The sequence below is a fragment of the Neolamprologus brichardi genome, chromosome 5, assembly GCF_056152115.1.
Source record: "Neolamprologus brichardi isolate AB-2024 chromosome 5, ASM5615211v1, whole genome shotgun sequence".
NCBI classification, from domain to species: domain Eukaryota; kingdom Metazoa; phylum Chordata; class Actinopteri; order Cichliformes; family Cichlidae; genus Neolamprologus; species Neolamprologus brichardi.
In genome coordinates, this window is record NC_142108.1 from 16909745 (window position 1) to 16935652 (window position 25908).

A 25908-nucleotide genomic window follows, 5' to 3' on the forward strand; every position below is an offset into this window, starting at 1 on the left:
ATTTTAAGCGAGACTCTGCTGGGTTAAGTAGTAGCTCAACCCAGCAAAGTGGTGGTAATACATTTAGGTCCATAATGTGTCAGACAAAGATGTCATTTGTATAGTTTTGCTTCTTATATTTTAAAAAATTGCATTTAATTAAAGTACAGCTTTAATTCAAGGAGTTTATAAAATTTAGCATTGTTTGTTTGCACTCTTCAACAATTCTAGCCATTGTTTTGCATTATGTCTCCTCTTATCAGAGGCTCAGAATTAATTTAATTTCACAGCCAGCCGAGCCTTGTTCATAGTATGATGACAGAATCATTTTCATGGTTAAGAAAAATAACTTCACTAGATCTAATGAAGTCAAAAACACTATGGGTGTGTTATTGTCAAAGTCTATAATTATGATACAACTTCATGAATGGAAATACAGAGGCTTTATAACAAGGTGCAACCCGCTGGTTACAGTGATTCTAAAAACAGTTCTTTGGACGGAAGAAATCAAGATTAATTTGTACCAGGATGATGGGGAGAAAACAGTATGATATATCGCATAGTTTGTTAAACATGGTGGAGGCAATGTTATGGCATGGTTTCAGTTTCAGTTCAGTTTCAGTTTCAGAGGCAATGTTATAGCATAGGCATGTATGACTGGCTAAATGAAGATGTGACTGCTGATAGACATATCAGGATGAATTCTGCTCTCTGCTCAGACTCAGCCGGATGCTGCAAACCTATCGGACGGGACTAAAGAGTGCAAACAGAAAATGACCCACAGCACACTGCAAAAGCAGCCCAAGAGTTCCTCAAAAGAAAGCAATGAGATATTCTCAGTGTCAAAAACAAGTCAGCTAAACTCAGCCCACTGAGAGTTACTAGTAACAAGTAGTAACAAGTGATGGCACCTGAAGTAAAGGTCTCTCAACATATCAAGTAAGTAATATTTAGTATGTTTATGTTTATTGTTTATTAAAGTTGTCACAAAGTGCTGTGCACTAAACAAATATATAAGAAACATAAATAAGTGCCATAAAAGTTAAAAACAAGTTAAGATACAGAATAGATTTAATTAACGAAAGTATCAACAACAAACAAAAACATGGTTAAACAAAATATTTTTAACTACTTTTATTAGAAAGGGAAAAAGCATGGCATTTGTACACAGGCCGTCATTCAATGCAGACGATTTTCACCAAGTATTAAAACAAATACTTATAATTTCAAATTATTTTAGTCTGTCCAATTAATTTTGAGCCTCAGATAATTGGGGACTGCATACAAAAATGGCTGTGATTCCTAAATAGTTAATTAAAGACTTCTATAATACCCCTCGAATTAAAGGGGTGTCTTTGTGGTGGTGGTGTGTTTGTCTAACCAATTATGGACTTGACTGTATGTACACATTTATGCATCAATTATTTACAGATTAACATACAAATATACAATTCAATCATTTCAATATATATCTGGTATTCTAAAGACTGCAAATTCTTTTATGCGCAGACAGTTACAGAGCTCTCCACACAAATTTGCAAATAATTCTGCAACAATAACACCCCTCATACTCTTTAGTTTCTTACCAGCTTGTCTGAGATTAGTCAATATTTGTTATATCTTCATGAGGACAACACTTTTTTATTTGCTTCTTTGTAAGATAAATCAGTTGTCCACTTTGTGTTAAGTCTTCTGTTAAGAACTTATGTGCCTCATTTTCAGCTTGTCAGGTCTTGCTCTCTTTGGCTTGTTTAATAAATAGGAGCGTTCATTTCATAAGGTGACCTACAAAAAGGAGTAAATTCCCTTGTGTCTCTCCTGAATCACTGCAAACTCTCATACTCAGCTGGCTCAGCCAAAATAGCTTGCACCACTTAAAACCCGTACAGAATGTTGTTGGACGGATTCATCTTCAGGTTGATATAAACATGTACAGACATGGTACTGTTTTTAGTGTTTTTATTCATATTTAATGCTTCATGGAAAGTCTTTTGCAGTAATAACTGGCCCTACTGACTGACACAAAGACATTAACAGATGTTTTGCACCTTCTTCAGTCCTCACTCAGTCTGCAGCTCACTGAAGGATTCACTGGTTCACGACTTGTTCTTTTCCCTCCCCACTCTCATTTTCCACCATAGCACAGAGGTTTGATTTGTTCTTTATTTTATTGTTTTTCTTTTAGTCTGTAGCACTTCCTTTCACAGTTTGGCATTTTTTGTGAACTGCAGCTTGGTCTTTTGTTGTTTTTGTTGTTTTTGATACTTTGCCAGACATTTTCTGGTGCATTTCCTGGTGAATCCTCCAAGCTTATAATTATAAAGTCTTCTTTTAGTTCCTGACCAAGTCACATGTACGTGTACATCTCCTACTTGCCTCCAATCACAAAGTGGTAGCTCTTCCTGTCTTATTCCACTTATCCATCTTTAGAAAAGAAACATATCCAACTCTTGGTTCTGATCATTTTTTTTATTTAACAGCCAAGTGTTTAATAAATGTTTCTGTCACACTCTTGCCGCTGTGCAGGATTCTCAAATTAAAGCCAAACGTACCCATTATTTCATTTTCAATTTAATCTCCTGTAGCACAGACCCCAAAGAACAAAATGTCCACATGCTTACAGTATGAACTGAACGCATTGTAATATAAGGTAGGGGGAAGGACATATTTCTATAAAAAGCCAGTACAGTAATAATGCTAATCTGTCGCCTCCACCCCTGCTAAATATAACTCAATCATCGTGACAGATTCTTTCAGTCCACCTCTTTCATCCCTAGAGGACAAGAACAATCTAATATCCTCCTTCTTACACTTGAGGAATTGTAAGACAGCATTCAAAGGATGACTGAGGCTGTTCTGAAGGCAAGAAAGGCATCTGACTGTTTCATTTTCTTTCTTTTTTCTTTCCTTTCACAGTTAAGCCTTTTAGCCCAGCTCTGTTAATTTGCCCTGAGAATATTCAAGATGAATTGCAGTGTTTATCCCTCTGCAATCTTGCTTTAAAAGCACCCACAGCGATGCCATACAGCTCAACTTAGTTTAGTGAATGCACTACTCTCTGTGGCCAAACTGTCTAACGCAGTCAGTACAATAAAGTCTTTGATGTGTCTTATTTTCACCTTCCTTCACTACCCTCTTCTGTGATTGCACAGCTATATTTCTTGACTTACTCGCTGCTCTGAACCTTTGCAGGATTTAATCAGCAAACAGACTTAATGTCAGTGAGATAATAAAGACACAGAATTGCAGTGTGGCAAAATGAGATTAAGTGAGATGCATGTACTAGTCGATAAGCGTATAGTCTATCTGCGGTAGCATCATACAGAAGATGGGTTATGCCATGAAGATTAAAGAGTCAGATGCACATTTTGCAAAAGACCTCAAAGGCAAATAAAGAATAAAGACGGTAACAAAAACAAAAGTCACACCTCTAACACTATTTCTGTTTTCCAGTAATGTTAATCAAGCTGCTGTCAAGCAAACCTATTTTACACTGTGGTTGGCAGCCGACGCTAGTCATGCGTCTCATCTTGTCACATATGTCTGTCCCCAGGACAAGTTAATCAGGCTGTCTGCTAAGTCCTGTTTTATTTTAGATGAGTTTCTGTTACTTCTGCCGGAGAAAGCCACAGCTAGCAGTCAAGCAAATAAAATTTATGTACCTCACATAAGACTTCAAAACAAGTCACTCAAGCTGTAATCTATCACTAGAACATAGTACGATGACAACTTTAATGGAACACGTCCAGCAGAAATATGTTTGCTAATTCTACAGTAGGCTCACGTGCAGGTTGATGAGCCATCTCATATGCATCCGACTGAGTCTGCAAGGCAGTATGAAATGAAATGTATCTACATGCTTTATAGATATGATCTGGCATAATTTAGACAGGATAGACAAGTCTTAATGAACAATTTCAATTAATGAAAAGATCCACAATGAGACACAATGTGTGCTTTACCTTAGCTGTAGATAGCCTGGGCTCACACAGGTTGGATTAGATAAGAAAATACTAAACTTGACACGTGACAAAATGTCCTGGGGAGGAAGTTTATGTAAGAAAAAGTTGCAAACTTCTTTCTCATGATTATACATTTAAGCAAATCTAGAGGCTGATGTGTCCATATGAAACAGTATATTAAATTCATTGCGTTCCCTGAAGCCTCATCAGGTACCAGTGGAAGGGTGGCTGTCAAGAAGCCATTCATAACCATGAAGATTGAGTGTTTAGTGAACCTTCTGGTGAAAAGTAAAAAGATATATAACTTTGCAAGTTTAAATTTGTATCATATTTGCTACATCAGGCATTTCTTAAAAATGTATTCTGTAAAAATGTACAGTGCAATTTATTTTGTTTTTTTCAGAGGGAAAAAGAAAAATCACATTAATGATGTAGGAGTCTCAAAAGCTCGCAAAAAAATTGCATCAAATATAATATACTTGATTTTAAAGGGTTAATGCAGGGAAACAGAGAAAAGGCTGAGGTGTGCCAACTTAGAAAACAACTGGACTGAAAATCAGTAGCAACAGATCTGATGCCGTGATCAATCCAAATTTTGAATTTTTGGTTTAAATCATCATCAATATGCACAGAGGAGCTCAAGAGAGAGGTACAACAGTTAGTGTCTACAGCCATCTGTAAAACACGGTGGAGGCTCTGTGATGGTTTGGGTCTGCATTTCAGCCAGTGGTTTTGGGGATCTGTCAAACTTTGATCCACCATGAAATACAATCTCGAAAGCATCTGATTGGCAGTGGCTTCACTTTTCAGCATGAGGATGAGCGAAAACACGCTGCCAATGCAATAAAAGCACAAGCGGTTAGAAACACACAGTGGAACACTATCAGTCATGAATTAACCTCCCTAGAGCGCAGACCTTAATGTTATTGAAACAGTGTGGGATTGGCAGCCAACATCCAAAGTGCTTTGAATGCACTTCAGGAGACCAGAAAAACAGTTCCTGATGACTTCTTAAAGAAATGACAAGAAAGTTTGCTGATATTGCCCTCTGTTTTTCCCTTTTTATACTGCATTTACATGTATGTTTGCACATTTCTCTGCATCTATTTCCTATATCCCCTGGTAAAATATAGAGACACGAGTGGTGGCTCAAGTCTTTTGCACATCTCTGTGGCATCCTCTCAACAGGGATCAACTCTCCAACGATCAAAACAGAAAATACTATATCAAAAAAAAAATATCAAAAAAACACAGCTTCCATCTTGCTCGGCAGCAAAGTCCCGATGTCTTCATTAATGGAGACAATGAGAACACCATTTGTTTAGAAGAGCCTAAAGATCCTCAGGCTGCTTTTGCTATACTTGTTGTTGGGATGCTGTTCAGGGCAGCAGCCCAGACCATCACCAACTGATCTGGTCATTTCCAGAGCTGCCCGACAGCTGCAGCACTGAGAAGATTAGCAAGGGGTTAAATGTAATATCTGAGCGATCAGTGAGCTTTATCTCTTTCATTTTGTCTCTCAATCTCCCGCTCCCTTTCATTATAGCTCTCCCTCTTCCTGGCTCGGTTTTTGTGTTCCCCTGACATACAACCACACATTCCTGTCCTATAATCTCACATTTGTGTTGCCAGGCTTTTAGTATTTGCAGCCTCTAAGCATAGAGCGCATTCAGCTAACCCCTCCTTCTTTCCTAATGCTAGCATTAGGGAGCAATCGCATGACTGAGGTGCTAAGGGGAAGAGAGAGCAGGAGCACCAATGAGGCGTGTGAAGTGATGTGTTAAGACGGGAGGGCCCAGTAGCAGAGATGGGAGGACTGCACTGGCCCACCTCTGTGGCTCTGACAGCAATGATAGACCCAGCACTGCCAGACATCCCTGGAGCATAGCTAAAGCTAGTTAGCATAGCCATCAGGCCTTGAAGATGATGAGTTTTGAAGAGGTGATTAAGCCAGCGCCGAGGCCCCTTGTAGGCTTCAAAGCACATTTGCTTACAAGATAGGAGAGAAAGGGCATTTGAAGATAGAACCAGAAGGTCTGAAGGGGTAATTCAAGTTCAGTATGGTCCATGTGCTCCTCATGTAGTTATTCATGAAAAGCACTGATACTACAGCCGGTGCAAGTAGAGCAAGTTACAGGTTAAAGCTGATCTCAAAGACATCTAGAGACAAATTTACATTTGCAATGCGCAGAAATGCAGCAGAATAATGCGGAAACCAAAGCAGTCCCAGTGTCGGCTTCGTGCTAGACATTTTCCTCTGATCTTTTTCTACTTTTTGTTGTTCTTTTCTTTACAATCGGGCAAAACAATGTTGCTATAAAATGTCAAAAATCTCAAAAAGACTTGAAGCTGCTCTGGGAGCTTTGCCTCTGGTTGTCTCCATAGATCTGCTGCATACAGAAGTTCAGGGAAAGAGTACGCAACTCTGTCTGAGCACAGAGCCTGGTTCCAAACACATAGTTCCCAGGGATGAGAGTGAGTGGCATTTAAGCCTTCAAACCAGCGAGCCATCTGTGCTGGGTGCCACATAATCTCAACAGGAAACAGTCATGGCTGTACACCACATCATCTTCAAGTCATCCACAGCACAGTCATACACACTGAATTTTATCATACTGTAGTGTTTACTGTACTGATCATAATCCAAGCTAAGAGTGCACCCATTTATTAGAAACGCAGGGTTTATGTGATTAAGAACAGGGTATTTCCCTCTTACAGCCTCTTCAAAACTAACATGGTTATCAAACAAAGTAAGAAATGGCATTGTCTCAGTTTAATCACCCAACAAGGCTTACAATTCTCAGATGGCACTTATTTGTGTGGGTGGATCTTTACAATGGTGTGTTGGGGTTAAGCTCTTTACTCAAAGGGACCACCAAACTCCCTCAAAATGGATTAGTACTATTCCCAACTAGCTCCCTCTACGACCTACCCCAACCCCAAATCCCCACTCAACCCCTTAACATGCACACAGAAACACACTCATCTCTGTTTCTTTTTTTTCCTCCGTATCAGCTCCTTTAAGTACTCTCTTATTATGTGCGGAGGTTTTAAAATGCTAGTCCTTCTGTTGTGGCTAAATAAATACAACACAGACTAAATCAAGAGCGCTGAGTACCCATGTTGCAATGTCAACTGCAAGGTATTCAACCAGAAGCAATTGCCAGTTCAATCAATGTGTCAACAGCAAGCAGTTCCCAACTCCTTCGTGTAGACACGAGGAAGAGGAATGCAAAAGGAACAAGGAGATCATTGAAACGCAAAGAGTAGGAGTGTGCGTGCAAAGATCCATCACGAAGTGGAAAATAAGACAAGAGAACAAAACAACCAGAGCATCACAATGAAGAATGACGTGTCAGCAGGACAATTTTACTGTATGAATATGGCAAATCTACCCTAATCTGCATATAGTCACATATGAGAAAGGGATGAAATATCCAAAGGTATCATAAGGTACAAGCAAGCATTGAGGTGTTTCATAATATATATGTACTTTTAGCATAAGGGCCATTTTAAGCTGAGGAGAACAGACGAATAAGGTGCAATTTCTGTTTGCTCCGTGTGTGAGCATCCATAAAAGCACATGTGTCTGTCTTTGTGGAGCTAGAAAGTACCAGATTCTACTAGCATTTTAAAGTAGTTAAGTAACATAATTCAGTATATGAAATGTAAAAGATTAGCCTTTGTGTGTACAGTAACTACAAAATAATAATGCTGTTGTTGGTTGTCCTTACTGACTCCACATTACACATAAAACAAATATTTTTATGTTGTCATTTTCAACAGCCAGCTCACAAATTGAGACATTAAAACTGTAAATTCAGACCTCGCTGCATGTAGCTGTAATCCCCATTATCGTGTTTCAGTGGCTGTGATTAAGTCATATTCACTCCTACTAGAAACGTGCAGGCGTGAATGACATGTGCAAGATTCATGTGGACCTGAAAATTGTAATTCTTCCTCCAGAACCTATCTGCACTGGGTTATTCTAAGCACGCAGCACTTGCAGTATAAAGGAATATGAGAATATTAAAAGGCAGCGAGCAGCTGATCGAGGCCGGGTGGGTGTCTGAATCTGTGATGGCGTACCATCATCACTTTGGAAGCAGCCAGGCTCAGCATGGCAGGCTTGGATGCCTGATGCCACCAGCCATCTGGCTTTGGATGAGACTCCTAAGGGAGACACAGGCTGGTGCCAACCTTCAGAAAACACTTCCAACATGTTTGAGAATAAGAATGGTGTGAAAGCAGCAACTGTGTTCCTGCAGTCCGGTGACACATTTGCAAATACTACATGTTCTACATATGTTCACTGTATGCAGGATGTGTACTCAAGGACACTGGGCTCCTGTGGTGAAAAGCCAGAAAAGAAGACCAATGATTTGTATAACTCATATGAATTTCATTCATGCATAGCTCGCCACACAAGTCGAATCAAGTCTTTTTTATTAAACATATGTATAATCCAGGTGTCTCACCAATTTCAGCTCATGACTCATGTACAGCCTAACTGGATCTTTAGTGAACCACAACAGTGCACAAATAAAAATAAAATACTTCCAAACTACATTCTTGAGACATCAATCTACTGTCATTACATGTGCATTAAGACCATTTCTAATGATTACAATTTACACTGCTTGGGCTGCTGGTGGGCCAGATCCACTCCTCTGGTGGACTGGATGTGGCCCACAGTTCATATGTCTGACAGCCCTGTTTTAACAGCTAAAACTCACTTCATGTGTGAGCAGCATAGTTTATTGGAGCCTCTGTGGAAAGTGCATAAAAGGCGCCAATTTACCATACAGGTTTTGCAGTTAACAGACTGCCTTTTCCTCTTTACTGCCTTGCTACAGCTGTGCATATTAAAGAATGAGACTGTAACAGTGTATACTATACCTGGTAAATATCATATGTTAATGTCAAAAAGTTGATTATTAAATTCTGACTTTATTTCAGCTTTTTATTACGCTAACCACCGTGAACTGAAACCAGATCCAAAATAGACCACAGCTGAACTTTACTTTGGTGACACATCACCAGGATGTGCTTAGATTAAACACAAGTCTGTCTGATCTACCTCGATACTCTAGAAAATTAGAGCATTAACCAGCAGCCGAAAAGCCACATTCCCATAAAAGAAGGAACGACTCTTTCATAGAGGCCTGAATATTTGTGTCTAAATGTCCAAATACGTATCCAGAAACAATAACTAGTTTCAGGACACCTGCATTTATGCATTCTTGTCTCTCAGACACAAATACGCAGACATGCACACATGCACACATGCACACATGCACACATACATCAACACACACTGACCCTATGTGACATGTGGAATCAAACACAGCTCTCTCACTGCTGCACACTGCATGAACTATTTATAATGTTCTCCTTCACTGAATTATTGATGAGCTATGTTTTCTGTTTCTCTACACTTTTCTGCAGTTCTGTGAGAAATTTGCTCCTTTTTGACTAAATATCCACTCTGGGCCTCTTTCACATTATAAACAATGGGAACAATTTTAAGCAAACGGGGTCAGATGAGAACACCTAACCAACTGTGGGGATGGGGAAAAAATAGGCATATGGGGTAAAAACACAATGACATCATGTTTTTTTTAAAAGTAATGTTAAAGTAAGAATGCTGGGAAGTCAGAGGTAATTTCTTATGTCAGTCACACCTCTACCTGTATTTCGAGTCATGAAAGATCTAAAGTATGACATCCACTCTGCCGTGTCTGCCTCACTAGCAGACTGTGATACCAGGAGGAGAGACAGAAGCACAGAGTTATTCAGGAGTAAGGACTGAAATCCAGTGTACTGTGAAACAGATTGAGCAGCAGACACTCCAGTGAAAATATTCTATGTTCTATTTACAGCCAAACTCTGGGGAGATGACAATGACACGGGGGTTTGTTTTAATCTCCTTCAGAAGCAATAAAGGGGGAGGAAACCTCCCAAAAGAAGGACATCTTATTTACTCAGAGCCACACATGACTTTCAACACTAATTGATGTGAAATATTCCGCAATGTAACAAACAGTTGGCTTCTTCTCACTAATTATCACTGATTCTCACTTTCCTCCTCCTCCTCAATCTTTCACCTCTTTCCTTCCTCTCCTCCTCCTCCTCCTCCATTCTTCAACACGTTCTCGCATAGACACTGGCAATCATCGTCTCATCGCAGATTAAAAAAGGGCTCGCTATTTTTTATATAATGCAGCTCAGCCTAATTCGCTCTGGATGAATTATGCATTGTGTCACTAATAATGTGACGGAAAATATTTTTTTCTTCCTGAATGCTTCAAGCGTTTTCTGATTTCCACAGGCTAGAATTTTTTTTTCTCCTTGCGAGAGAATATGCATTTGATAAATGTAACAATCTGTTACCGGAGATGGTTTGGCATGACGTAGGCAAGCGGCTGAAACAAATAATTCAAGAGTTTTATAGGTCCAATGAATTTAGGTAAATTTTCTCTCTGCGTTTCCTCTGTTTGCCAATTTCTAGACACTAGTTTTCTCTACATGTGTCCCGCTTTCAGTTAATGTAATTATCTTCTGAGCTGTCAACACTGTAGGAACTGTTCGTTCTAAGTTCTCTGTACAACTGTAGCAGGAAAAACAGACATCTTCAGATAATTGTATCAGTAAAAACCAAACTGCTCCTCTAAAAAATATGATGCAATTAAATAACAATATAAAAAAAACAAAAGCAGAAAAGAAATATAAATCTGGTAATGATGTTTTTTTTAACATACACCAACAGGCTATTTTGTTACACCATGCTAATACCAGGCTGAACAATGTTTTACAATCAGACTTGCCTAAATTCTGTGTGGCATGGATTCAACAAGATAATGGAAACATTGCTTAGAGACTTTGGTCCATGTTCATCACAGTTGCTGCAAATTCATCCTGAGTCACTGATACAGTACAAAGCAAGATGGAGCCATGCTTTCATGTTGTTTATGCCAGCGGTCTTCAACCTTTTTTGCGCCACAGACCGGTTTATGTCCAACAATATTTTCACGGACCGGCCTTTAAGGTGTCACGGATAAAAACCCTGAACCCACACCTGAGCCTCAACTCTCGCGGCCCGGTACCAATTGACTCACAGACCGGTACCGGTCCGTGGCCCGGGGGTTGGGGACCGCTGGTTTGTGCAAATTCCTCACTCTACTAGCCAAATGTTAAAGCAGAAGTCAAGGCACATAAGACCAGACAACCTTTTTCCAATCTTCTATTGTCCAGTGTTGGTGAGGCTGTGTGAACTGTAACTACAATTTCCTGTTCTTAGCTGACAGGAGTGACAGCCAGTGTGGTCTTCTTCTTCTGCTTCAAAGTTTGTGTTGTGTGCTCTTCTGCATACCTTTATTGTAACAAGTGATTATTTAAGTTACTGGTTTCAGGTCAATCTCTATAAACCCTTGAGTTTGTTGTTTAGGAACATTCCAGCAGTTCAGCAGTTTCTGAAACATTCAGACCAGCCTGTCAGGCAACAACCACAATGCCACCTTAAAAGTCATTTAAATCAGCTTCCTTTCCCATTTTAATGCTCTGCAGGTCATCTTGACAATATCTACAAGCCTAAGTATATTGAGCTGCTGCCATGTGATTAGCTGATTAGTTATTTGCAATAACAAGCAGTCTTAAGCACAAACACCTGTGCCTAATGAAAAACTAGTATAACATAAATAACAGCAAACACTATACACAATAAACTATTCATCATTTAGTATTTCTTGTTTAGCTAAAACCTGATAAAGCTGTTTTCTTTAAACTCAAACACAAATCAGCACATGGATAAAATCATAGTGTTACTGTATGCATAAAAAGTGCATCACATCATTGACTAACTTGCTCAAAATTATTATAGCTAATGACCAACACTGTCATGACATTGAAAAACTGTGTGGGAAGAGGATATCCAGATCTATCCAACCACCAGCATGTCAAACAGACAATAAATCTAGCATATGACAGCTTCTTCAATGTGGTAAAGGCTGGGAGTCTGTTGGACTCATGCACATAGGGAAGGCAACCTTCTTTAGTTTTGTTACCACTGCTTAGTTTAAACATCTCCATAATGCTGACAATTCTCCTCCATGACCTACGTTCTATATCAACATGGCTCAAACTTCGTGTTGTGCAAAAGTGGTATTTGATGCATCGTATCAAAAGTTTTACAATTACAACAGTACAGCATCCCTAACCCCAACAGCTTTGTTACCACATCCTTGAAAAGAAGAAAGAATGGTTACAACATTGCCGGCGCAAAGAAACACTAAAGTTTGGAGAGATTAAGAGAGGAAGAGAAGGAGGATATCTGTGCCAAACAAGCTGTGGAAATCAAGCTGAGGAACCAAGATTCAAAGTACAAAGCCTAACACCGTGTCCAAATGGTTCTCACCCACTCTGGAGCGACCCACCTGCCAGCTCACAAGGAATGACAACAAAACCTGTTCACAGATTTGGAAAGAATGCTGGATTGAGATGCAGGCTTAAGCCTGCAGAGCAGAAACACAACACACCTATTAACTGAGTTCCCCCTAAAAGAAGAGCAACGGCAGTCTGAAAGTTTTTGCAGACTCTGAGCATCTCAGCATCCAAGCATGTAAGGGATGGCTGACAAACAAATTATCTCTCTGTTTCCATAGCAATCTATGAATGGGCTGTGCTACTGCCTGTGACAACCCGATGCCTGTGAAGACAAGACTCGCCCATAAAACGCTAGCGCTCTGCAGCAAGCCTGTTATTACTGCTATCATTCAATTGGACTTGATTTGCATAATTAAACTCTGTTATTGCCTGGCTCTGAATGCTATTGTCAGGTCCTGTTCTTACCAACCAGAGTCCCAGCATGACACAGGACAAGGGGGCACTTAAAGAAGACATATACCCTCAGGTGACCCTGAGATATGACTAACCAATACTAAGATTATCCATTAAATTGAATTTAATAAGCCTCTGTTTCCTGTAGATAGGTCATTTATTTCTGCGTTTCTCCAGGGTAGTTACTGATGAGGTGAGTCACAGCTTGGACTTCACTCTGCTAACCACATGAAAGGCCCTGACGGAGCTGAACGAAGCAGGTCCTGACTGTGAAATAGAGAAAGGCAGGAGAAAAAGGAGAAGCTCACAGGCTTATGTAAAATATTGTTTGTGCAAGCTGTGAAGGCTCCAAATATCAATGAAGAAATGTTATCAAGTTAGCGATTTATCATTTAGTTATCATTTGCAATAATGCCTTCATAGCTCTGTGTTAAAGAATGAGAGTGAGAAAGAGTGGGTCATTCTTAAAAAAAATACCAAGGAACAAGAGAATCAGAGTCATGGTGATTCTCAAGGATAGAATAAATGCAGTTAATTGCTGTCTATTTGACAATCCCCGGAGCCACATGCTGGATTCGTACAAGCAGTCATCCTCAGTGAAATGAAGCTGTTCACACCAAGAACACACCAAGATGACCTGGCAGCATCAAGTTGATAACAACCATTGTAGCGAGTATGCAACAATTCAGCGTTTTTCACAAAAACATGCCATTTTGTGTTGGAAATCAGAATCTTACCTCGACTATGTGTGGAGTGGGATTGAATCCACACATGTTGCACACTTGGGAGCGGCACTGTGTGCAGGTGTTGTAGTTGGGTTGTTCTGCTGTGTTGCCTATATTGAGATTTGTTTTACAGAGGGGACAAGAGGCTTTGGCCTTAGAGGAGTCCGGGGCAGCATGCTGTTGCTGCTGCTGAGAAGGGGGTCGAGGCCCTTGTTGTGCAGACTGAGGTCCTGAGGGTTTTCCTGCCCCAGGTCCTGGACCAGGAGGTCCTCCTGGTTTGGGGGCTGGTTTAGGGGGCTGCTGTTGGGGTTGAGTAGTCTCTGATATCAGAGTACTTGCTTGGTTGAGAAGAGACGCCCCAAAGCCAAACAACTTCCCGAAGGTTTGCTCTGGAGGTGGGGGCTGTCGTGAAGGGGAGCTTCCTGCACTGCGTGTCTGGTCCTGGCGGGGGTGCTGGGGTTGGTGGGCGGGTGAGCTACGGGATAAATCAGGCTGGGATGGGGCCTTGGCCATCCCAGGGAGAGGGACTGCCCCTGGAGGCAGCCTTACTTGCTGCTGACCTGCGCCAGCTGGACCAGTCTGTTTGGTAGGGCCAGGCACTGGATGGGCCTGCAATGGAGGCTGCGTCTGAGGAGGTGTATGTGTCTGAGGTGCGGGCTGAGCTGAAGCGTTAGGTTTAGGTTCTGGATTGGTTGCATGAGAAGGAGAGTGAATCTGTTGCTGACTCTTGGAACGTGGTGTGGTCATATCCATCCCCAGTGCTCTCTGCATTTGACAGTTTAGACATAACCACTCTTGGACCTGAAAAAGAAAGAAAAACAAGGCAATGGCAATGAGCTACAGTATCTTGTTTTCACAATGGGGTACACTGGATACAAAAATAGAAATTCATTGAATAATCAGTTTCCTGCAACTGCTGAAAGAAGGTTGCATTTTTATCTTGCTGGCTACTGAGTGATTTTACCATGGTGCCACAAACTGATAGCAAGGAAAAGTCTTGCAGGCAGCCTGAAAAGTCCTGGTGACAATCAAGCCTCTTTCTCCATTCCTCCTCTACTTCACTATGTCAACATGCTCTCCTAGTAGCAAGCCTGACATCCCTGAAAAAAGAATGAAAGAATAAGCAGCTACCTCACAGACCAACATTACCATTTACTCACTAGATTCTCTTCTGCGAACTTTAAAGCCACATAAAAAGTGATTCACTCATCACACATCACTCCGTGGCTGACAGGTTGCTGCTAGTGGGCATTCTGGCTTTCAGTTGTTTTGGTAATTCTCTAATCTACTTACCACCCCCTCATGTGTCAATCAGCAGTATCATTCGCTCCTATTGGTAGTCACTTTAATTTCTCACCCCAAAGTTATGAAAAGTTAAAACTGGAACCAGCCATTTTATTTTGCCTGTTGCTGCAACAATCAGTGCTCTGCCACTCGCTTTCAGCATGGAAGCTTCTTAACTCTGTTTCACCCACAAAGGCAAACACATGAATGTGCTGTTGTTGACTGCAAAAGCAGACACAACTAAGTCTTCATGTAAGCAAGTTAAAAGCTGAAAATCCACTGCATTCATTTATGACCGTAATGTCAAGTCAACAATAGAAACAGCATCGGTGGTAGCATCTTGTGCAGCTAAGGTCTGATTTAGGCTTTCACTGGAAATCTTTCTACGATATAACCTGTAGAAGTGGCCGATGTCGTTGGTATGATTTTGTTGTGTGTGTGGCTCGTGTTTCATACATATTGCTGGCTGACAGAAACCAATAAAATGCTGGGACTTTTTCTCACCTGTGTCCCCATTCTTTATCGTGGTTGATTCAACTTTTTCCACTTTTTTGTAAAGTCCCTCACATCCATTCCGATAGTTTCAGCACTCTCTCCAGGAATTTGCCAACTTATGTGTGTCCTTATATTGATGTTATTCCTTATACTGAGATGATGCTTGTTTTTCTCTCACTGATATATTTAAAAACTGCTGTGAAAAAGTAGTCGGAAGTGAGCAGGATGAATCCAGGTGTGCCAACCTGACGTGTATTTACATTTTTAGGGAGGCGCACGTCAAGCAACAGCCTGTGTTAAGGTGCATGGTTCAGAGGGGTTTGCACAGAGGCAGTAGGTTACATTGTAGATTTCCCACTGAAGTATAAAACACTAGCAGTGTGACGAACAGTACCATTAGCTTTTTTATAAAATGACCACCAGAAACTATAAAAGCAAGGACTGTGTGTGAGTAACTGTGTTTTCATGTCATCCACAGTGATTTAGTGAACCATAAACGCCACTAGTCCAATTTCTCTTCACTCTCTAAAGATATCCAAGTAAAATGAACTAAAAACTGAAGAATGCTTGTATGGGTGTGAATGTGAATGAGTGTGTTGATCTGTTTATGTGACAGACTGGGCGCAGTCCTTTATCCAGTGCGTGCTGGGGTAGCCTCCAGCCTGCTCTGAATGGGAAACCACAAAATAATTGTGAATGGTGTAAAATATCTCATTGAGGAAGGATTTGAGTATCCCCATGCCTCCGCATAGGCATTTATTGCTACCCATCACTTACCCATAAACAAAATGTGTGTGAAATAAATCTGACAAATGAGATGAACTCTGGAAATCCTCAGTAAATCACTGCTGCCCCTGATTTTATAATCTTCCCTTCCTCTGTCTTTTCTGGGAGTCTCTTTCCTTTTTGCTTTCTCATGATTTCATATTTGCATTACATAACGTGGAGAGCTCCTCATTAAAATCATTCCTCCAATCTCCTTGTGTTTCTCCTGCTGATCTCTTTGCCTCTTGTTTTCATTTTTTGTTCACTTACTGCTTCATACACACACACAAAAAGGTGAAAGCCAGAAAGAGGCGCTAGTGATGCCACATGGCCATAGACTGTAATTGGCATCCTGGTGCTCTGACAGCTGCCACACTATTGTAACTGTCTTGGATTCGTGGTCATTGCATAATACCTTAATGAATTATAAATGAAGGCAGCAAAAGGTTGTAGGTTTGGGTTATCACTTGGAGGTCTGGGCCTCAAAGAACAAGCTGGGAGGGCTGGACTGAGGGGTTTTCTTCCTTAGAGCTTAGGGTCAAAATTGCCTTTCAGCCTGTGAATCTGGATTTCATAAAGATTTTAGTTCAACTTCACCTGAGAATTATTTGCACTCTAAGAATTTCTAAAAAAGTGTAATGCTAAAAAAAGGGCAGTCTGAAAATGCTTTTAACTAACAGTCTGTCAGCAGAGATGTTCCTGCTCCATTATTCCATAATTTACAATACACTCAGCACTACATGTGGCAGAGTACACATCACAGCTGAGCAGACTTCAGTGTGGATTCAAGAGTTGTCACATTAACCCTCTAAAGCTTGAAACATGAATTAATTTCCAGAAAACATTTTTTTTTGAGTATGGAGTGTTTATTGAACCTTCTGACAAGTAAAGAAAATAAATAAATATCCATCTGCACACATAAGTTTTCGTTTTAATGGCATTTCTTTCCCAATTTATTGCTTTAACATGTGCTGTGCAATTTATTTACATTTTCAGGTGAAAAAAAATCCCACTGATGATGATGATGATGATGATGATGAAGTCTCAAAAACTCATGTATCAAATATCATACACTAGAAAGGGGTATACTGATAAAATATTTATCAACAATGACTCTACAAGTTTACTTTTTAATAAAACTGTGCATAAGCTGATATCAGCATATGATAAATGCAGTAAATGCAAAGATTTCATACTATTTTATGCATCTCTTGTATTTATTAATGCATTTCTAAAGCCGTCTGGTATCTGCCTGCATGTATTAAATCAAGATTAAGCAAAATTGTATCATACTACTAGATAAACAGGAGGAAGAAATACATAATTTAGTCACTTCACAGTTTAACTATGAGTCACTGGACCTTAACTGTAGTATTGCCCCTAATATTGTAAAGCAGTGACTCACTATTATGCTGGGATTTCTGGTTGAAGAAGAAGCTCTCTAACTTAAACCCACTCATAACATCGAGTTTTGCTGAAGCCTGATCGGACTGCACTCATTTCATTGCACTTCATTATTCAGTTATAGTTATTCACTATTTGAACTGCTGCAAAAATGAGATATGGGTAGTGATATGACTCACATCTCTCAACGCAGGCACTTTTTTCCTGCCTCCAGTGGTCAGAATTCTAGTTTAGATGATGTAGAATTGAGTTTGTCATAGTCAGCACACATTGAACTCACCATTAGGTATGATTACAGGTGCAATACGGCACCTACAGTAACTATCCTGATCTGGGCAGAAGTACAGTAGTGCTGAGCTAGACAGCATTTTCTGTAGCTGTAGCACTTGCTAACAGGCAGCTGCTTCCTCTGGGTGGAGAAAAAAAACAACCAATCGGGGAGATCATGTGTGTTAGACACTTCCTCCGGCTGAGCTGGCTGGTTTCCTGCAGGCTCTATGCAGTGAGTGCATACGGCATAAATGCCATAAAATCCTATTCTGATCCAACTCTTCTACAGTCTAGTTTTTTATCTGCCTTTCTGGATCAAATTCTGATTATGCAAAGAGAAGCTTTCAGGCTGTGTTAAAAGTGAAGGAAATTAAATATCTATTCATCAGTTCACAGATGAAACACTCATCGGAAAACTACCACACATATTATGACAAGCACGACTGTGAGATTGTTAACATGATTTTACAGCACTGCTTTAGTCATCGGGAAGAACTTTAACTCTTCTTCGAATCCCTGCTGCTGCTGCTTTCTGACCACACCTATCTGTTCTTGTAAGAGGCATGGGCTTGAAATTTTCAACCAGATGGGGCAGTAATAGACTACATTTCACTCTGCTTAACAGTCATTTCTTAATAACAAGGTAATGCAGTTTTTAATTATATATTTTCTTATTCTTATTGCAACAAAATCTTTAATGAATCTATCGCAATAGCTCAAAATTTGACTGTTGACTGCTTTTAAATGTTTAGCAACCTCTTCACCTGCTTCACAGTATTTCTTTATCTCTTAAGTCAGTCATTCGATCAGTCAGTCATTCAGTAAGTCCGTGTAGACAGAGTAAGTCACAAGCTCAGCAGCACCTTAGCCTACTGCCTGGCTCACTGCCAGTTCCTGGTATAAGGAGCGATCAGGCCATGGTTTTCACTGTCAATCAGGGAAACTGAGAAGCCGGGTGCAGAGGTGAATCCTGGGGACAGTGAAAAAAGCCAACACAGCGCCATCTAACACTGGACACTATCTAATCAGAGACTTGTGTAGAAACTCCTATTTCTATGACAATTATTGTCATTGACATTGTTTTTTCAGACACACAGTTAGGATAATCATATAAAGCTCACCAAGGGGGAAAAAACACTCTGGAAAAAACAAAGAAAGCAGCTGCGCGAAGGGCAAGCAGCTATTTATCAATTTCTTCATGTCTCTGCTTGCGTCCGCCTCATCTCTCCATCTCATTCCTTTCTGCGTCCCCGTTGTTATGAGGCAATCATGTGGATCTTTATGAAATCTGATCTGTATCAGCAAAAAAAACCACACACACACACACAAGAACACTGCACACTCTGTCTCCTCCCCTGCCTCTCTATCAGTTCTCTTTTCCAGTCCTCCATCTTTTTCTCCTGCACTCATCTTCATTTCTCCTTGTTATCTGCATCTCTCACATCCCATCACTCCATCTAATTTTCTTCTTCCAGCTCCATCATCATCTGTGTGTTTATGACGACTCTCTTCAGGGCCAGAAATTCATACCCAGCTAGTTTCAAATGAGGGTAAATTTCAGAAAGCTAACTGCCACACTGCCAGGTAAATGTTTGTACCAAAATAGTCGCGTAACAAAGAACTATGCTGAGAGTGTCTACCTCTCATTTACGAGTGCTTGCTTCGGTCTTCTGCTGTCTGACACATATACAGACGTTAGAAGATGTAACACTGCATACATCACACAGGTGCACAAAGTTTCCCTGTTTTTCTTCTTCGTGCGTTCGTTGACAGGTGTGAGACATCATGCCGTCCATCATTCCCCGGGAAAGCTGGATAACGAACGTGCTGAAACACATCCAAACTTCAGCTGACAAAGATGCAGATGAAGAAAGCAGCTTTGTCTTAGAGATCACAATGCAGTATCACCATGCGGTATGTACAGCAGCTGAGCACTGCAGTTTGGGGATCGGGACACTTGGAATGCAGTGGTTTATCAATTCCTTGCAAATTGGGCCAAAGACATTGAAATTCCTCCCTATGCCTCGCTCCCCCTTTCTCTCTTTCTCTCTGTCAATTTGTCTCCCAGCCTCTGCTAAACTCAAACACAAGCAGCTCTACAAACAACTACACGAGAACAGTCTCAATAAAACACATCTGTTTTACTCCTGAATGTTACCAAGCAGGGAAACAAAGCTAATGAAAATCCTGAGTCATAGTTGGGGAATCGCTGTTAAATTTCTTTTCATGCATACTATTCAACTTCTCTCACCAGGTATACTGGTGCAGTGTTAGGAATGGCAGGGAGTCATGGTATTAATAAGTATGCAGGAAAGTAGTGCAGAGTGCATAACATTAAATCGTGATCTACAGTAGAGGAAATCGGCATGATATGATGAACGCTTGTGCACTGCAATGCAATACCGTTCCCTTGCAAAAGATTTGTTGCTACCTTTATGAAACTTTTAATAGTCAGTTCCTTTGAGATTTTGCCACAGAGAGATCTAGACTCCACTCTGCAGTACCGTTTGAGTCTACAGTACATCATGTGTCATTATTGTCACTTGAGAGTATTACTGAAAAGCCAAGAGCATTTTGATTTCAAATGTTTCTGTCTGGATGTTTCACACACAGCCAGAAAATTAGCAAGATTTGCTGCGAGGGAAAAGTTTATGTGGTCTGATAGGCCATGCAACAAATGTGCAATAACAGCGCAAAGTACAATCCTGTTTGATGACAGATTAAATAATCGGTAGAAGGCCTAAAAGAAGTCATTGTTTGCAACACAGAGTTAAAGAATTATACCAAATTGCTGAAAGTGATCTTTCTGCGTGTCCAGTTCTAACAAGGACGCTATTAGGAAAACTGACTAAAGATTCCTGTGCAATTTTTCCATACAGAAAAGACTACTGTAAGATGGACTTTAACTGCAGTAGGTTATGGTGTAATAATTAAAACAGTGTCCCAGATTTAGTGTCTGGCAGTTCTCGTTGCAAAATATTTTGGTATATGCAAAATGCAGCATGAAGTGTCTCAGCTGGATTCCTGACCTAGTTCCCACTGTTTGTCCACTTAAAACCAGTCTATGATTACATCCAAAAGCACAGTGTGGAAAAACAGCCACCCAAACCCTGACATAAGTTTCACAGAATAATTATTTAGTTATTTGAACATACGTGTTCACTAAGGAGCTTTTTGTCTCACTTTCTTATGAAATGATTTGCAGTAAATAGGTTTGCAAAGGAAGGACAATTACTTGAAACACTGCATGTTAAAATGTTTATTTTTGTTAAAATTATCTATTTAAAATCATCAGGGTAACATCGAGATGTCCAAATATAACTGCTTGGAAAGACTTACATTATCAAACCTTCTGATCCGTGTTCTCTATATAATGGTGTATGTTTGTCGTGTATGTGCAGTTAGGATCACACGTTTTTGGACAATGACACATTGTTTTGTAATTTAGCCTGTGCACACTGCCACAGTGGATTTAAAATCAGACAATACAAATGTGACTGAAGTGCAGACTTAAAGTTTTAATTCAAGGGGTTTAACATTTTCAGACGCTCAAAAGTAACTGGACAAACAAACATAGCAACCAAATGCTGTTTCGTCCCTTGAGACACTCTGCTAGGCCTTAATTGGGTTGAGATCAGGTGACTGACTTGAATATCCCATTTCTTTTTCTTAAGAAACGCTTGGGTTTCTTTTGCGGTATGCTTTGGGTCACTATCCATTTGCACTGTAAAGCGCCGCCCAATCAGTTTTGCAGCATTTGGTTTAATCTGATCAGAGAGTATAGCTCTGTACGCTTCAGAGTTCTTCTATCAGCAGTTATATCATCAATAGATACTAGTGCCCTGGTTCCACTAGCAGCCATCCCCACATCATAACATTGCATCATTTTCTTTTCCCATCATTCTGGTACAAGTTAACCTGTGCAAATAATTTTTTCCCCAAACAAAGCAGGCTCTTTTATATGTTTAAAGTCTAATTTGGCCTTCTTGTTATCAAATAGCTGGTTGTAACCACTGATTCGGCCATTTGTTGTAAAACCCTCTGTATTTGCACTCATGAGGGTGCCTCTTGACTGTAAACTTTGGCAATAATACCCCAACTTCTTCAAGAGTGTTCTTGACTTAGTTAGATGCTGTGAAGTTGTTTTTCTTAACCAGAGGCAGAATTCTGCAATCATCCACTTTAGTTTAGTGGCTGTCAATATATAGAGTGGCCTTTCAGGTGTTTTGGTGTTGCCAAGTTGCCCAGTGCATTCAGTCTTTGTAAAAATGTATTGTACACTCCAAGAAGGTCCTGGGTTTGAATCCACTATCTGGCAGGGGACCTTCTGTGTGTCTGCATGTTCTCCCCATCATGTACTTCCCATGATGCACTGAGGGTTTCTGTTTCACTCACGTTTATACATCACTCTGCATTTAATCATTAGTTATTATTAATCTCTGGCTCTCTTCCATAGTGTGTCTTAATCTCGTCTTCCTCTCCTCACATCAAATAATTGAGGAGATGGCCGCCGCTCCCTGAGCCTAGTCCTGCTGGAGGTTCCTTCCTGGTAAAATTGAGTTTTTCCTTTGCAGTGTCGCCAAAGTGCTTGCTCAAAGGGTGCCTTTATTTTACAAGATTAAGTGTCTTGAAGCAATTGTTGTTGTGATTTGGCGTTATATAACTAATATTTTATTCAATTGAAAATAGCCTATAGGTCCAAATGTGAGTGTGAACAGTTGTCTGTCTCTGTGTGTTAGCCCTGTGACACGCCTGGTAACCTGTCCAGGGTATGTCCTTTGGTAGCCTATGGTAGGTAGGATAGGCTCCAGCTCCCACCCACAACCCCAAATTGGATAAGTAGATGGACACTCCCGAACTACCAAATCTCTCTGACAGGTTTATTTGAGATTGTCAGCCTCCTTCACTTGCATCAACATCTCTGTTTAGAGAGCTCCACTGAGCATCTAAAAAGTGCAAGTTCAAAACTTGAAAACAACCACACATCGAACAGTCAATACAATACTTTTGTTAAAAACCTAGAATTAAGGCTATAGAATTATATTCAAATATTGAATATTTGATTTAAGAAACACTTTGGTTGTATGCGGAGAAAAAACTACAAAATTTGTGTCATTGTCCAAAAACCTAAATAGTCGACTGTGCATATCATACTGGCTAAATGGTTATTTGAATATTGTGTAAGTGTATGTATTGTATCATGTAGGTTAAGGTGTCACCAAAAGACATGCACTCAATGTTTTTGTTGAAAAACCTGGAAAAACATTTGTTGACTAGTAGGTAGACTCAGAAATAAATTCATTTCAGAACATGTTTTGGGTTTCTTTTTGGGTTTTTTGCTCTGATGTTATTTAGCATCTTCAAATGGAACAAAATTAATCTCTCATCAAAAGAGAGCAAGACACACAAAGATCAACAGCTTCATGGAAAGAATAATTTAGAAGGATCGAGAGAAAAAAGATCACATTTCCCAAAGTTAAGCAAATCTTGAAGAGATTCCCCTAAATTCCCCTTCTTAACAGTTGACCTGTCACACTGCTCCCACTGCCAGACTGCAACTGCACCTTATGTACATTCTGTTGTATTCATTCCACCTCATTTCATTTCTGGATTTTATGTATATAAGTTTAGATTAGTTATTTATAGTTGGTTTACACAGCGTTGTGTATGTATGTGTATGTATGTGTAATGTGTGTATATAGACACGTGTGTGTGTGTGATTTACATTGCTGTGCTTGAGAGCCACCATCTACCGGAACCAAATTCCCTGTATGTGTCTGCAGATATACTTGGCCAATAAACACAATTCTGATTCTGATTCTGATTCTGAAATGGTATTTTCATACATGATTTATCTCATACTCTAAATCTAACCAAATTACATCTTGATTTCCTACATTAAATTCTTCACAGCTCACCCATGTCAGACAGAAGCAATGCTGTCTTTCACTAAAATGAAACTTTAATAGAGATTCATGAAACATTCTCATTGTGTTACACTTTGCCAGATCTGAATGTCACTGAATCTCTTGTGCCACATCATCCAGAGTTAGAGGGGGATTAGAAAAGTCTAACGCTAAATATCTGAATTAATTTGAGGGGATTAGGAACCGTCCTCTGCCTCCTCTGGGGTATAATGGACTTATCCTTCACTGATATGACCATATCACTGTATTTACATTTATATAACTAATACAATACCCACTCAAAATGTGGCCGTTTCGAAAGGCCAACTGCAGCTTGCAGCTTGAGTGAGTGATGAATTCCTTTGTTGACCAAGGAATGAGGCGTGTCAGCAAACACACTGCTGATTCAGGTAGCGCCTAATTATTTATATCGATATTTGACAAAATCTAGATTGTATTTAATATGTAGGCTAACTTTGCTTTGCAGTTTTCTCTATATTTGCATGTAAATGTGTGTGTATGTGTACTGTGATTATAAACAAAGGCCCTAAATAAGCCAGTGGAACAGAGTTAACACAGACACACATATAACATTACTGTTTTATCAAAAGGACACAAATAAGCACAGAATTAAACAAAAAACACCCCAAGTGAGCTTGTGAAGCAGAACTGCCAAATTAGGCAGGCGCTGCAGCTAAAAATATACTTTGAGAACCATGAATGCCCACTAATAATGTCCCTGAAAACATACAGCAACATACAGAGAAAACTATTTTTTCTGCAATGCACCAACATATCAGCCAATCCGATTGCCTGTGTCAGCCTTGCTGACTGTTTATTGGGCAAATAGAATAACATCTGCTAATGGCAAATGTCATCTCACTAAACACTAAGTGCTAATGTGATGAAAATCTGAAAGACCTTAAAACTTTCAAACAGAACGCTTGTGTTTGTGTCATTCCAAAAACAAACATGCACTATATCGACTCAAATACTACGCCTTACACCCATGCCCAGAAGCTGCCGGCGCAGTTTTTGTGCTGATGTTAATGCCAGAGGAGGTTATTGAGTCAGCAGAGTGTTGGTGACTTTTACGCACTATGAGCCTCAACACTCAGCAACCCCGTTCTGTAAACACTTGGGCTGAGTTGCTGTGGTTCCTGAACGCTTTCACTATGCAATAACACCACTCACAGTTGGTTATGAAATATCTAGGAGGTAAAAAAAAAATCATCATGAAGTGATTTGTTTCAACGGTGGCGTCATATTACAGCATCATGCTCAAATACATCGAGCTCTCTAGAATGACCCATTGTTTCCCAAATGTTTGTAAAGAAAGACTTCATGGCCAGTTGTTTGCTTTTACACACCCATGGCAATGGCACAGTAAACAGCTGAATTCAAAGATTAAGGGGTGCGGCCCAACATTTTTGTCCAAATAGTGCAAGGCCTCGGCTATGGGAAAAATTAAGAATTTTACTCTGCATCTCCACAATTTCTAGCAACAAAAAATGAAAACTATAATAATGTTTAACAGTACACATCCTTTCTTCTCCAGCCGTTCTTTCAGTTTGATTCCTTGCATGTAGTCCTCGTTAGCGTTTGATACTTTGTTACAGTTTGTTTTCTATGAGATCTTATCAGTCCTCTTTTGTGAAGTGCTTTATATTCTGTGTTTCTGTTACTCACTTCCTGTTTTACTTTAGCAGTCATTTGTCTCTTGTGCCTTGTATTTACTTGTGTTGTTTTAATTAGTTTCAGCTGTGTCTCGTCACCCTCCTGTGTCCACTTTCCTCGATTACCTGGCCTCAGTTCTTTGTAGCATCATACTGTGTACCTGCCGTGAGTGCGAGAGAGACAGTACACCCGTGTGTTTGTGTTACTCCGACTAAATATATAATCCTCTTGTTTTTGTTACGTGTGTGGGTGTGTGAGGCACCTGTGTTATTCTTTTGGATTTTGGACCATATTTGCCTGTTTCTGGATTCATCATCAGTTTGTTCAGGAGTCTGCATTCAAGCTGCTCTACACCATATGACAAATTCACTTTCCGAACAGGAAGCAGACTGGTTGAACTTTATTTAAGCAATATAAACAGTCACACATATGCAGATAGACTCCTTCTTTTATTCCTTTTAGCTCGGCAAAAAACTCAAGTAGCCCTCAGTTTGAAGAACCCAGCGCACTTTCTAAAAGTTTAGAAGTAATCACAAGTTTAAGGTCAAACTGGGATCAATACCATACCTGAAACACTCACAACCCACAAAGCTGCCTTCGAGCATG

The 25908-nt window shown here is 40.0% G+C and overlaps 1 protein-coding gene across 3 annotated transcripts in view; it reads right to left on the minus strand.

Moving 5' to 3' along the window:
* Nucleotides 1-25908, minus strand: part of bsnb (bassoon (presynaptic cytomatrix protein) b) — an 81346-nt gene that overhangs the window by 39082 nt on the left and 16356 nt on the right. For all 3 annotated transcript variants that reach the window (XM_035904526.2, XM_006783328.2, XM_087840793.1), the window contains exon 3: nt 13514-14302. In XM_035904526.2, coding sequence (XP_035760419.2) covers nt 13514-14302 — 789 coding nt within the window. The remainder of the gene's footprint in view (nt 1-13513; nt 14303-25908) is intronic.